At 41.0% G+C, this 15,410-nt stretch overlaps 1 protein-coding gene and 1 pseudogene across 24 annotated transcripts in view; both read left to right on the top strand.

The window, feature by feature from the left end:
• Positions 1-15,410, top strand: part of LOC112640290 (transport and Golgi organization protein 1 homolog) — a 91,351-nt gene that overhangs the window by 64,021 nt on the left and 11,920 nt on the right. For 14 of the 24 annotated variants that reach the window (XM_049111333.1, XM_049111336.1, XM_049111335.1 and 11 more), the window contains 3 exons: positions 2,656-2,712; positions 3,192-3,323; positions 14,669-14,690. In XM_049111333.1, coding sequence (XP_048967290.1) covers positions 2,656-2,712; positions 3,192-3,323; positions 14,669-14,690 — 211 coding nt within the window. The remainder of the gene's footprint in view (positions 1-2,655; positions 2,713-3,191; positions 3,324-14,668; positions 14,691-15,410) is intronic. The other 10 variants (XM_049111340.1, XM_049111341.1, XM_035718049.1 and 7 more) reach the window with 2 other exon arrangements.
• Positions 10,159-14,659, top strand: LOC125755276 (glyceraldehyde-3-phosphate dehydrogenase-like; annotated as a pseudogene).

Below are 15,410 nucleotides of genomic sequence, written 5' to 3' on the forward strand. Positions count from 1 at the left end.
AGTCTCAGAACCATGGGATCATGACTTGATCCAAACCAAGACTTAGCTGCCTGAGCTGCCCAGGTGCCCAGAAGCTGCTGGTGGTGTCTTCCATCCTATTGGGTTCTTTTTTTTTTTTTTTTTTTTAAAGATTATTTATTTATTCATGAGACAGAGAGAGAGAGGCAGAGACATAGGAGAAGCAGGCTCCATGCAGGGAGCCCGATGTGGGACTCGATCCTGGGTCTCCAGGATCAGGCCCTGGGCTGAAGGCGGCCCTAAACCGCTGAGCCACCCGGGCTGCCCCATCCTATTGGGTTCTTTTGCATTGTGGTTAAATAGCTTTTTCAGTCTCCTTGATGGGAACTTCAGAAAAACTTCAGTTCTTTCTGAAGATCATGAACCACAGGCAGGTTTCTTGGTCAGCCTGAAGGGGTTGTGGCCACAGCTGTCCACATCAAGTTCTGGGTCCTGTCTGTGCCGCTTGGTCCAAAAAGAGCAGTGTTGGCTGGATGGAAACCTGTAAATACTAGGTTCATTGTATCAAGAAGGAAGGATTTGTGAAGATATAGAAGCCATTGACCATTATGTCTTATATAGGGGGCTTGTATGATATATAGATTATACCTCATTAAAATTGACTTTAAAAATGTCAGGAACTCAGGACACCTGGGTGGCTCAGTTGGTTAAGCAGCTGCCTTCTGCTCAGGTCATGATCTGGGCGTCCTGGGATCTAGCCCCACATTAGGCTCCCTAATATGGGGGAGGGGAGTCTGCTTTACCCTCTCCTTCTGTCCCTCCTCCACACTCATGCCTTCTCTGTCACTCACGTTCTCTCAAGTAAATGAATTAAATAAAAAAATACACAAATAAGTCAGGAACTAATTATAGGAGCTATGGGTATTAGACTTGCTCCTGGAAGCCTGGTCAAGATCCTCCTTCAAGCCTTCTAAGTTTTGGGTCCATCTTATATGTAGTTTGTGTTCCTATCAGCATATTGTTCACATTTGTGAACTTTTGCAGCCTGGGGAACCGTGGTATCTTAAGCATCGGTGTAGGTACTACAGTTAAAAAGTGAAATGTCCTTTGTGCTCTGTGCTTCCTGGGTGGTTGACTTCTCATAACTCTGCATTCAACCCTTTCCTTCTGTTCTTGGAAGCTGACCCCAGGGAGTCTGTATCCTGCCAAGTCAATGAGAGCCCTGAGAAACCCAGCAGACACTAATTGGCCTCATTCTGCTGGGACATTTGCCATAGGAAAATCACTAGGAGTGACATGATCAGGAAGTGAATAAGTTATTATCCTTTATTCGGCCAAGTAAGTGCAGAGTGTTGACTTACCCGAGTAAAAAGGTCCCGAATGTCCTTAGGAGTGTCCAAATATGAAGAAATACCTGGTTCCCAGTGTGAATATATCACTCTATCATTAAAAAGCAAAGCGTTAAAAAGCAAAACTTGTATCCCCAGGGGAGAGAGAAAGAGCCAGATAGGGAACATCTATAGCAATAAGTAGACTTATTTAGATTGGCATCCACCAGATTCTTAGAGAGGGATCTGGAAAGTCCCAGTAGTCAGGAACAACCCTTGTATTGAGGCAGAATCATCCCACATGAATGCCTCCAGTCAAAACAGACTCTATTCTGTTTCTTTTGAGTCTTCAAAGGAGGAAATTCCTTGGTAGGCATTATTGGAATTATTCCCGTCTCCCTGGGCTGCATCTCATAGATCAGTTCAGTTCTCCCTTCCCCCTCATCTCTGAGCTCTTGCATAAACGAACTCATCTTGTGTTTCCCACCTCCACTTGTTCATGGCCATGGTCTCTGAGAGCCTAGTGTTATTGGCCCTATTGGAGGTAATCTAATTAAGAGTAAGCTACTGATATCAGCATCCAGACAGCTGCCAGAGGTACAAGAGTATCTATGACTGGGGGTGTTTTCTATTCATGACCAGTGCCCTCTGTTTTGTGTATTAGATCCCCATGATCAACCATTGTGCTGACAGCTCCTGCTGTCTTTCAGACCATGGCTATTCTGATACAGTGTGTTTCTCACCAGCATATGTTCTCATGACCTCAGTTTGAGGGCTAAAATGAAAATGTTATAGATTTCAGAGGCTCCTTTCTAGAGAGGTGTGTTTGCACAAAATTCAAGCTTGGTGTGAATTAGGATGAATTGGATTGTGAGTGTCTTTTCTTCTCAAATACTTCTAACTCTAGTTTTTGTCAAATGAGATGTGTTCTTTCTTTGGTGACCATATCCAGGAAGTTTGTATTCTTTTAGAAATTAAATTTCATAGTTGCTATTGATTGATTTAAGTACCATACCAAGAAATAGGAACATGAATACCTTCATTGGCTATTTGGAGGTAGATGTTCAAGTAACTTAAAATCTCACAGGTATCATCAAAATATAGAAGATCACCTGATGATGCAAATTACCATGTACTTCAGAAATCTGACCTTTTGGGTTGTGGTTCAGAAGCAAAGTGAGCATTGAAAGGAAATATCAATGTTTTCAGAAACTACACAATAATTATAATTTTTGTTGTAATAGTAATCCCAAATTATTATAATAGCCTTCTGTCTCTCTCACTTATGTCCTTATCTATCAACATCTGTCTATATAACATTGTTATTTGTATCTCTAGTACATTTCTTCTTGCTTTCATTCTTCCATAGATTTTGGGTATAGTTTTGGAAATGTTCCAAAGAAGTTTACCTACGCACTTCAAGAAGGTACAGTAGAAGTCACTGACTTCTTATCTACTTTAAGTTTGCATTTACTTATTTTGTCTATTTGAAATTACCTTATAAATTCTTAAGTTCTGTTCGCTATAGAAAAAAATTTGCAATGCGTTTGTAGGCAAAATACAATCTCTTAAGATTTGCCTATTACTAGTTTCCCACAGCTTCAGTGTCATATAATTTATGTATGGTAACAGAATCTTTTTAAAGACTACAGTTAGTTGATATTTGACATAGGTAGGCAGCAATGAAACCCATCACCACAGTAAGAAAGCAAACACACTCATCACTCCCAACAATTTTCCTCTGCTCCTTTGTAATCAATTTGTGCTCCTTCTCCTCCATAAGGAGGCATTTGAGAGGTATGCTTACCTCCTGGAGGCTGGCTGAGGGTTTATAAAGCTTATTCTTTCTGACAGATAAGTTGTAAATGTCTTTGAGATTCCTCATCATCTCAAATGTTATTTCAGTTTGTCCATATTTTGCCTGGCCATTTCCCTCTTGGCTCTGATGGTGTTGAGATTCTGTGGACCCTTACCGTTGTAACTGAATCCTTGGGAATTTGTGCATTTCTAATTTACCTCTGGAGAACCATCTTTGCTGTAAGTATACTAAAGTGCTTTCTATACATTTATTTATAAGTAAGCAGAAAAATGTTATAGTCACTGAACCTTTTATATGCATTCATTACTACAAATTTCCTTCTAATGTGTTCATTTTTCATTATTATTTAGATTGAAATATTTAAAAAGTTCTGTTGAAGTGCCTTCTGTGATCCATGTGTTCTTTTGTTTTTTTAAGTTTAAGTATAGGGATGCCTGGGTGGCTCAGTCAGTTAAGCATCAGCCTTTGGCTCAGGTCATATTCCTAAGGTCCTAGGACGGAGTTCTGAATTGGGCTTCTCCATCTCCCTCTGCCTGCCACTCCCCCTGCTTATATGCGCACTCCCCCCCTCAAATAAATAAATAAAATCTTAATCAAAGTAAAGTTCAAGTATAACTGACAGTGTAATGTTAGTTTCAGGTGGACATGGTATGGTGATTCAGCAGTTCTGTACATTACTCTGTGCTCATCACATTAGGTGTACTCTAAATCCCCTTCATTTCTTTCACCCATCCTTTTACCCACCTCCCCTCTAACCCATGAATTCTTTAGAAGTATCCTACTTAATCTTCATTTTTTTGTGTCATTTTGCACCTGTCCTTCTGTTCTTAATGTCCTGTTGGAGTCATTTGTGATCTGAGAACATACTTCCCGTGATTTCTATTTCTTTGGTTGTTCAGATGTATCTTAGGGCCCCATATATGGCCTGTCTCAGTGAATGTTCCATGTGAGCTTGAAAAGAATGTATATTCTTCTGTTGTTGGATGAAGTATTCTACCAATATTAATGGATCCAGTTGATTGACGATGCTGTTCAGTTCACCTGTGTCCTTATGGAATTTCTGTATCTGTTGATCTGTCAGTGACTGATGGAGTATTTTGAATTCTCCAGCTGTAATAATAGGTTCATCTATTTCCATCAGCAATTCTTTCAGTTTCTGCTTCATGTATTTTGACACTGTTATTAATGCATGCACATTAGAAATTATTATGCCTTTTTGGAGAATTGACTCTTTTATCATTGAAGTGATGCCCATCATTATCCTTGACAGTTTTCCTTACTTTGTAGTGTGTTTTGAGGGATCATTTCACTGGCCAGTTTGATGTTTCTAGTTTGATGTTTCTTTTAACACTTTATACATTTTATCCTTCTTCATGCATGGTTTATGAAAAGAAGTGTGATATAGTTCTTACACTTGTTCCCCTTGGGTAAGGTGTGACTTCTCCCCTCTCTCTCTTCGTCCACCTGCTCTAGATTTCCAAAATTGTTTTCTTGTCTTTAATGATCTGTAGCTGGATGTTATATATTAGGCATATCTGGTTTTTTTGTTGTTTGTGTGTTTGTTTGGCTATTTATTGTGCTTTTGATTTTTGGCACTTCCTGGATCTGTGATTTGGTGACTATATGAATTTTTTTTTTCTATATGAATTTTGTAAAATCCTCAGCCATTATTGCTTCAAATATTTCTCTTTTCCATTCTACTGGTATTCCTTTATGTGTGTGTTACCCACTTAGGACATTAGTGTGAGGTTTTCTACTTATCTGGGGCTAGGCTGAGTTTACTCCCAGGTGAGACAGGAAGGAGAGAGCACTGGAGTTGAGTATTTCCCCTCACCTATCTTGCTAGTCTTTGGGAAACTTCCCATTAGGCTCTGATGACAGTTTCACTTGAGGGCAGAGCTCTCTAAGAACATAAAACTTTTGAGTTTATTTCTAAGTGAATTTCCTCCTTTCCCTGCCAATGTAGAAATCTTCCCTTCAAAAACAAGATGATCGTATTTGGTGTGCCCTTCCACCTTTTCACTTCCCCCGCCTGTGGGGCTAGGTGACAAGGACCAGGGAAGCTCAGAGGTTCCTAGTAACATGTGAAGTTAAAAGAATAACCATGGTTTTCTGTTTGCCCTCTACAGATGCACTTCCCCCTAACAACATTATTACGATTGACTTGTTGATAGCATGCTGATATCCCACCAACATTTGAGGGCTGGCATCAGCTACTTATCATCCTGTAAAACTTGTGTGTGTGTGTTTTAAAGATTATATATATTTATTCATGAGAGACACAGAGACAGGCAGAGACATTGGCAGAGGGAGGAGCAAACTCCCTGTGGGGAGCCTGATGTGAAACTTGATCCCAGGACCCCTCAGATCACAACCTGAGCCAAAGGCAGATGCTCAACCACTGAGCCACCCAGGTGCCCCCTGGTGGTAAAACTTTTGAATGGGCAAATATGTTAATGGTGTGAAAACGTGGTCTTGCGTATATTTTATTGATCTATGATTTATTAGATTAGATTAGGGTGATTAGATTTATTAGATTTATTAGGATGACTCAAGTATGGAGAGCACGGGTTACCCTATTTGAAGCAATAGCTGTCTTTTCTGTTGTTGCTTATGTTTCATCTCTAGCCATGTGCCACTCTTTTTCTCATCCAAAGGGTTTTATTTCTTTTTGATCACCCTCCATTTGTAGCAGTCTAGAAAAATTTATAGCACCTAACTTGCTATAACTGTGTATGAATTTAGCAGAGACAATTTTGTAAGTATTCAGAAAAGCTTTCTAGAGAAGGAAAAGGCATATCTTTGTCAAAGGTTTTGTGCTCCTTCTTTCCTTCCTCCCTTCCTTCCTTCCTTTCTTCCTTCCTTCCCTCCTTCCCTCCTTCCATTTTATTTCCTTCAGGATTATTTATTTATTTATTTATTTATTTTATTGAATTTCATTTTGCCAATATAGTATAACACCAGGTGCTCATCCCATCAAGTGCCTCCCTCAGTGCCCAGCACCCAGACACCCCATCACCCTCCTGCTTCCCCTTCCACTACCCCTTGTTTGTTTCGCAGAGTAAGGAGTCTCTCATGTTTTGTCTCCCTCTCTAATTTTTCTCTAATTTTTTCCCTTCATTTTCCCTCCTTTCCCTTATAATCACTTTCATTATTTCTTATTTTCCATGTATGAGTGAAACCCTATGATGATTATCTTTCTCCGATTGACTAACTTCACTCAGCATAATACCCTCCAGTTCCATCCACCTGGAAGCAAATATATGTATGCATGTATACCTACATATCTCACATCTTCTTTATCCATTCATCTGTTGAATCATGGCTCCTTCCACAGTTTGGCTATTGTGGACATTGCTGCTATGAACATTGGGGTGCAGGTGTCCCAGCATTTCAGTACATCAGTATCTTTGGGGTAAATACCCAGTAGTGCAGTTGTTGGGTCGTAGGGTAGCTCTATTTTTAACTTCTTGAGAAACATCCATACTGTTTTCCAGAGTGACTGTACCAGTTCACATTCCCATCAGCAGTGCAAGAGGGTTCCTTGCCAAGAAGGTGGGTTCTCCTTTTCCATATCCTCTCCAACATTTGCTGTTTTCTGTCTTGTTAATTTTCGCCATTCTCACTGGTGTGTGGTAGTATCTCATTGTGGTTTTAATTTGTATTTCCATGATGACAAGTGATGCAGAACATTTTTTATTCATGTGCTTGTTGGCCATGTGTATGTCTTTTTTGGTGAAATTTCTGTTCATGTCTTTTGCCCATTTCATGATTGGATTTTTTGTTTCTTAGGTGTTGAGTCTAATAAGTTCTTTATAGATCTTGGATACTAGCTTTATCTGATATGTCATTTGCAAATATCTTCTCCCATTCTGTAGGTAATCTTTTATTTTTGTTGACTGTTTCTTTTGCTGCGCAGAAATATTTTATCTTGATTAAGTCCCAATAGTTCACTTTTGCTTTTGTTTCCCTTGCCTTCATAGATGTATCTTACAAAAAGTTGCTGTGGCCAAGTCCCAAAGTTGGAACAAAAAGTTGCTGTGCCCGTGTTCTCCTCTAGGATTTGATGGATTCTTGTCTTACATTTAGATCTTTCAACCATTTTGAGTTTATCTTTGTGTATGGTGTAAGAGAATGGTCTAGTTTCATTCTTCTGCACGTGGTTGTTCAATTTTCCCAGCACTATTTATTGAAGGGACTGTCCTTTTTCCAGTGGATGGTCGTTCCTGATGTGTTGAATATTAGTTGACCATAGAGCTGAGGGTCCACTTCTGGATTAGCTATTCTCTTCTATTGGTCTATGTGTCTGTTTTTGTGCCACCACCACACTGATGATGATCACAGCTTTGTAATACAGCTTGAAATCTGGCATTGTGATGCTCTAGGCTCTGGTTTTCTTTTTTAATATTCCCCTGGGTATTTGGGGTCTTTTCTGATTCCACACGAATCTTAAGATGATTTGTTCCAACTCTCTGAAGAAAGTCCTTGGTGTTTTGATCGGGATTGCATTGAATGTGTAAATTGCCCTGGGTAGCATGGACATTTTCACCATATTAATTCTTCCAGTCCATGAGCATGGAATGTTTTTCCATCTCTTTGTGTCTTCCTCAATTTCTTTCAGAAGTGTTCGTAGTTTTTAGGGTATAGATCTTTTACCTCTTTGGTTAGGTTTATTCCTAGGTATCTTATGCTTTTGGGTGCAATTGTAAATGGGATTAACTCCTTATTTTCTCTTTCCCAAGTCTCATTGCTAGTGTATAGAAATGGCACTGATTTCTGGGCATTGTTTTTGTATCCTGCCACATTGCTAATCATATAAGTTCTAGCAATCTTGGGGTGGAATCTTTTTTTTTTTTTTAAATTGGAGTTCAATTTGCCAACATATAGCATAACATCCAGTGCTCATCCCATCAAGTGCCCCCCTCAGTGCCTGTCACACAGTCACCCCCACCCCCCGCCCACCTCCCTTTCCACCACCCCTTGTTCATTTCCCAGAGTTAGGAGTCTCTCATGTTCTGTCGCCCTCTCTGATATTTCCCACTCATTTTTTCTCTCCTTTCCCCTTTACCCCCTTTCACTACTTTTTATTCCCCAAATGAATGAGACCATATAATGTTTGTCCTTCTCTGATCGACTAACTTCACTCAGCATAATACCTTCCAGTTCTACCCATGTCGAAGCAAATGGTGGGCATTTGTCATTTCTAATTGCTGATTAATATTCCATTGTATACATATGCCACATCTTCTTTATCCGTTCATCTTTTGATAAACACCAAGGCTCCTTCCACAGTTTGGCTATTGTGGACATTGCTGCTATAAATATCGGGTGCAGGTGTCCCGGCATTTCACTGCATCTGTATCTTTGGGGTAAATCCCCAGCAGTGCAATTGCTGGGTCGTAGGGCAGATCCATTACTAACTCTTTGACAAACCTCCACACAGTTTTCCAAAGTGGCTGCACCAGTTCACATTCTCTTTCGGGTTTTTTATATACAGTACCATGTTATTTGTGAAGAGGAAGAGTTTGACTTCTTCTTTGCCAATATGAGCACCTTTTCTTTCTTTTTGTTGTCTGATTGCTGATGCTAGGACTTCTAGTACTATGTTGAACAGCAGTGGTGACAGTGGACATCCCTGTCGTGTTCCTGATATTAGGGGAAAGGCTCCCAGTGTTTCCTCATTGAGAATGATATTTGCTGTGGGCTTTTCATAAATGGCTTTTAAGATATTGAAGAATGTTTCCTATATCCCTACACTTAGAAGAGTTTTAATGAGGAACGGATGATGTATTTTGTCAAATGCTTTTTCTGTATATATTGAGAGGATCATATCTTTCTCGTCTTTTTCTCTTGGTATGATCTATCACCTTGATTTTTTTATGAGTGTTGAAGCACTCTTGCATCCTGGGGATTAATCCCACTTTGTCATGGTAAATAATCTTAATGTACTGTTGGATCCTATTGGCTAGGATCTTGTTGAGAATTTTTGCATCCATGTTCATCAGAGATATTGGTCCTTTTTGGTGCGGTCTTTGGTTTTGGAATCAAGGTCATGCTGTCCTCATAGAACGAGTTTGGGGTATTCCATGTCTTTCTATCCTTCGAAAATCTTTAGAATAGGTATTATTTCTTCTTTAAACATTTCATAGAATTCCCCTGGGAAGCCATCTGGCCCTGGACATTTGTGTCTTGGGAGGTTTTTGATGACTGCTTCAATTTCCTCCCTGGTTATTGGCCTGTTCGGGTTTTCTCTTCCTTCCTATTCCAGTTTTGGTAATTTGTGGTTTTCCAGAAATACATCCACTTCTAGATTGCCTAATTTCTTGGCATATGGCTGCTCATAATATGTTTTTAAAATAGTTTGTATTTCCTTGGTATTGGTTGTGATCTCTCCTCTTTCATTCATGATTTTATTAATTTGAATCTTTTTTCTTTTTAATAAGGTTGGCGAGGGGTTTATCTATCTTATTAATTCTTTCAAAGAACCAAGTCCTGGTTTTGTTGATTTGTTCTACAGTTCTTCTGGTGTCTATGTCATTGAGTTCTTGCTCCAATCTTTATTATCTCTCTTCTTCTGTTTGGTGTAGGTTTTATTTGCTTTTCTTTCTCCAGTTCCTTTATGTATGAGGTTAGCTTGTGTATTTAAGTTTTTTCCAATTTTTGAGGGAGGCTTGTATTGCGATGTGTTTCCCTCTTAGGACCGCTTTTGCTGTATCCCAAAGATTTTGAACAGTTGTATTTTCATTTTCGTTAGTTTCCATGAATCTTTTAAATTATTCTCTAATTTTCTGGTTGACCAATTCATCCTAGTACGATGCTGTTTAACCTCCATGTGTTTGAGTTTCTTCCAAATTTCTTCTTGTGATTGAGTTCTAGTTTCAAAGAATTGTGGTCTGAAAATATTGCAGGCAATCCCAATCTTTTGGTATTGATTGAGACCTGATTTGTGACCCAATATGTGGTTTATTCTGGAGAAAATTCCATGTGCATTTGAGAAGAATATGCATTCAGATGGAAAGTTCTGTATATATCTGTGAAATCCATTTGGTCCAGTGTATGATTTAAGGCCCTTGTTTCTATGATGATGTTGTGCTTAGAAGTTATGTCACTTGCTGAAAGTGCCATGTTGAAGTCTCCTCCTATTAGTGTATTATTATCTAAGTACGTCTTTACCTTGGTTATTAATTGATTGTTACACTTGGCAGCTCCCGCATGAGGGCATAAATATTCATGATTGTTGTGTCCTCTTGTTGGATAGACCCTTTAAGTATGTTGTAGTGTCCCTCTTCATCTCTTACTACAGTCTTTGGGATAAACTTTAATTCATCTGATATGAGGATTGCTACCCCTGCTTTCTTTTGAGGACCATTTGAATGGTAAATGGTTCTCCACCCCTTAATTTTCAGGCTGGAGGTGTCCTTAGGTCTAAAATGAGTCTCTTGTAGACAGCAAATAGATGGATCTTGCTTTTTTATCCAGTACAATACCCTGCATCTTTTGATGGGATAATTTAGCCCATTAATATTCAGAGTAACTACAGAAAGATATGAATTTAGTGTCATCATATTACCTATTCAGTCAGTTTTTGTGAATTATTTCTTTGGGCTTCCTCTTTTACAGCATCCCCCTTAATATTCCTTGCAGAGCCGTTTTGGTGGTCACACATTCTTTCAGTTTCTGCCTATCCTGGAAGCTCTTTATCTTTTCTTCTATTCTGAATGACAGTCTTGCTGGATGAAGTATTCTTGGCTGCACATTGTTCTCATTTAGTACCCTATATATATCATGCCAGCCCTTTCTGGCCTGCCAGGTCTCTGTGGGGAGGTCTGCTGTTAATCTGATATTTCTCACCATATAAGTTAAGAATCTGTTTTGTGCTGCAAGAATTTTATCTTTATCTTTGAAATTTGCAAGTTTCACTATTAAGTGTTGAGGTGTTGAATTGTTTTTATTTATTTTTTGTGGGTGGGTCCTCTCTTTCTCTTGTATCTGAATGCCTGTTTCCTTTCTCCATATTTGGGAAGTTCTCAGCTATGATTTGTTCAGATACACTTTGTGGTCCTCTCTCTCTCTCTCAGCCTCTTCTGGGATCCCAATCAGAAATATATTCTTCTTTCTGAAGCTATCATTTATTTCCCTAAGCCTTTCTTCATGGGCTCTTAATTGTTTTCCTTTTTACCTCAGCTTCCTTCCTTACCATCAACTTCTTATATGTCACTCACTCTCTCTTCTACCTCATTAAACCTAGCAGTTAGAACTTCCAGTTTGGATTGCATTTCATTTAATCTATTTTTAATTTTGGCCTGATTAGATCCCAATTCTGCAGTAATGAAATCTCTAGAGTCCTCTATGCTTTGTTGACAGAGCAACTGGTAGCTTTATAATTGTACTTCTGAATTGAATTCCTGACATCATATTCAAATCCAAATTCTGTAACTCTGTTGCTGAGAGTACTGTTTCTGGTTCTTTCTTTTGTGGTGAATTCTTCCTTCTAGTTATTTTGTCCAGTGCATTGTGGCTGTATGAGTGGGATGAGTCAAAAATATCAACCACAACATAAATAAAATACACCCTAGATGATTCTGAAGAGGAAAGAGACCAGAAAATAAAAGAAAAAGAAGTACAGAACAAAATAAATCAAAAGGACCACTGAAGTGAAAAACAAATTTTAATACAAAGTAGAAAAAGCCAAAAATTAAAAACACATGAAGAAGAAAAAAGAAAAAGAAGAAAAAAAGAGGAAAAGGGAAAAAAAAGGTGTGGTGAGGAGATGGCAGTCGTGAGGAAGTGGTAGTGGAGAGAGAATGTAGTCTACCTGAGGGGTCCTTCTGGGTGATTCTTTTGGTTCCAAGGGTATTTTGTTCTGTATGTTAGAAGATGCTCAATCCCAAATTTATATAAACCAGCAATACTTCTAGACAGCCCCAACACTGACCACCAAAATATAAACAAGATAAATAGGGGGGCAGAATGGGAAGGAAAATAGAATGTAATCTCACAGAATGAACTAACACAGTATTCCACTTGGTTCTGGGTGTATGTTCATCCTGTTTTAGAAGGTATTAACTTCCACTCTTGTAAAACAAAGCAAGGCAGAAAAAGCAAAAAACAAAAATCTGTATCTCATATATCTACCAAAATTAAATTGAATACGTTGAAGGGAATCCAGAAATGAAAAATATATCTAAGACATTTAATTGTAGAAATATGAAAGTCAAAAAGGAAAAAACTTAAAAATGAAGAGCTGGGCTGTATGCTCCTCTGCATTCGACAGACAGCCGCGTCTTCTGGTACAGTGCCAGCCACATCCCTGAGACACGATGGTGAAGGTTAGAGTGAACGGATTTGGCTGTATTGGGCACCTGGTCACCAGGGCTGCTTTTAAATCTGGCAAAGTGGATATTGTCGCCGTCAATGACCCCTTCATTGACTTCAACTACATGGTGCACATGTTCCAGTACGGTTCTACCCACGGCAAATTCCATGGCATGGTCAAGGCTGAAAACGGGAAACTTGTTATCAATGGGGAGTCCATTTCCTTCTTCTAGGAGTGAGATCCTGCCAACATCAAATGGGGTGATGCTGGTGCTGAGTATGTTGTGGAGTCCACTGGGGTCGTCACCACCATGGAGAAGGCCGGACTCACTTGAGGGGTGAGGCCAAGAGAGTCATCATCTCTGCTCCTTCTGCTGATGCCCCCATGTTTGTGATGGGCGTGAACCATAAGAAGTATGACAACTCCCTCAAGATTGTCAGCAATCCCTCCTGCACCACCAACTGCTTGGCTCCTCTGGCCAAAGTCATTCATGACCACTTCGGCATCATGGAGGGCCTCTTGACCACTGTCCATGCCATCACTGCCACCCAGAAGACCATGGACAGCCCCTCTGGGAAGCTGTGGTATGACAGCCGAGGGGATACTCAGAACATCATCCCTGCTTCCACTGGTGCCACCAAGGCTGTGGGCAAGGTCATCCCTGAGCTGAATGGAAAGCTCACTGGCATGGCCTTCCATGTCCCCATCCCCAACATGTCAGTTGTGGATCTGACATGCCACCTGGAGAAAGCTGCCAAATATGATGACATCAAGAAGGTGGTGAAGGAGGCATTGGAGGGCCTCCTCAAGGGCATCCTGGGCTACACTGAGGACCAGGTTGTCTCTTGCGACTTCAACAGTGACACCCACTCTTCCACCTTCGATGCCGGGGCTGGCATTGCCCTCAATGACCACTTTGTCAAGCTCATTTCCTTGTATGACAATGAATTTGGCTACAGCAACTGGGTGGTGGACTTCATGGTCCACATGGCCTCCAAGGAGTAAGAGCCTCCTGAACCACCAGCCCCAGCAAGAACAAGAGGAAGAGAGAGGCCCTCAGCTGCTGGGGAGTCCCTGCCCCAAATTAATCCCCCAACACACTGAGAATCTCCTGACCTCCAATTTATATCCCAGACCCTGAGGAAGGGGAGGGGCTTGGGGAACCCTACCTTGTCATGTACCATCAATAAAGTATACTGTACCCAGCCAAAAAATGAAGAGCTGGTAAAAAACTGTAGTTAACATGGGAAAGGAGAAAAAATAATGGAAATTTTTAGTCTGATATAAAATGGAGTGTTAATGGAAAACCAGAAACAAGAAAAAGAAAAAAAAAAAAGGACCCTCTAGCTCTATATACTATTTTCTCTCAGTCCTGTAGCTTTCCAGTGCCACTTGGTCAGTAAACTTGCTCTTCCTTTGTTCTTCCAGCAGTTCCTCTGGGGGAGGGGTCTGCTGTGCTGATTCTCAGGTGTCTGTGCCTGGGTGAAGATGCCCCACCCCTTGCCAGGTGCTGGGCTCAGTATGAGCTGCTTGTCCTGTAAGGCCTTTGTTCCTTAGAGGCCCTGCCTCTCCTGGGCACACGGTGAAACAAAGAGGAATAAGAATGGCAGTAGCCAGATTTCCAGCTCTGGAGTTGATCTCCCTGCAAGTAACTAACTGCAGTCTCCCAGTCCGCCCTGGGCTAGATGCTCCCGGGGGCAGGTGGAGGTGCACTGATCTGCACAGCTTGCGGGTGGGTCTGGTGACCAGAGAGTCCTCGCTTTCCTGTGCCCTCCCTGCTTCCGCCTGTCCCAGGGGAAATGCAGGATTGACGGCTTTGTTCACTTGGGCGCCCAGGGATCCGGGGCCCTGGGCTGCTGGACCCGCACTCCCGGGGACCAACTCTCCCGAAGGAGACAGTGGACAGCCACCTCTGTACAGAGCTGGCTCGCCTAACCGACTGGCTTCTCCCAAATGCCCTGGAGGGCTGTGGTGCTCCGGCCCTTTACCGAGATTAGACTGTGGTTTGCAGTGAGCTTTGCCTGCCCCCTCCCCCTGGGCGCCCCTCCTCTTATAGTGACTCTGGGACTCTTGCTGGAGGGGGCTTCACTGCCCCTCTAGCGGTTCTGCCTGATTTCCCTGCTAAGCCCTTTTCTGTCAGGGAAAACTCCAGCAGGGATTTTTAAAGTTCTCGCTTCTCCAGGGCTGGGCCTTCCTCCTAATAATATGTTTTGACATCAAAGTTAATTTTGTTTCTTCCTCTCTTAGGTAGAGCCTCAAGAATATCAAGGTAAGATTTTAGGCTTTAGTTTTCTTTGTAATATTTTCTCAGTACTGCTGTTTGACGTGGGTATAATTCAACTAGGGATAAATATGGTGACTTCTGATGTGTAATTGACTTGTTAACTCTTGAAAATCTTCCTGTTCCCCATTTGGGATCTAAGTGACAATGTGGAGGGAGTTGCCATCTCTTAAGAGGTGAGGAGGAGGAACATTTTATGGGAGTAGGGAGAAGAGAAAGAGTGTAATTTTTCATAGAGATGTTTAGGAGGCAAGTGATAATAGAAGCCTGACTTGGCTCTTGGTGAAATGTGAAGGTTAGAAAACACTCTTTTGAGCCTATCAAAAAGGCTAAACTTAGACAAGAAGCCAGATATTGCCAGGCAGTGTATGTCACAAGAGAGGTTTAAACCATGGTTTGAGTCTGCAGTGGAGGGAGCCTTTCCTTCCAGGGGAACAAATGAGTGGAAATGAGCATGTGCAAATGGGGGTAATGTATTATTTCAGGGCTTCATGGATTGTAGTGATTCCATGATGCTGTCTGTTGAGAGCCATGGTGGTGACTGGCACTTAGCAAAGCCTTGAGTGCTGGTGTTTCTCACTTTGAGTACCACAGTACTGGTGGTGAGAAGAGAGATCTCAGGGCATGAGAGCTCTCACACTGAGGCAGTAGAAGAGAAGTTTGTACTTTGTGGTTGGCTAAGAGAATTAAATGCCTGTTACAGGAGTC

Source organism: Canis lupus, chromosome 6 (genome assembly GCF_003254725.2).
Source record: "Canis lupus dingo isolate Sandy chromosome 6, ASM325472v2, whole genome shotgun sequence".
Classification (NCBI taxonomy): Eukaryota; Metazoa; Chordata; class Mammalia; order Carnivora; family Canidae; genus Canis; species Canis lupus.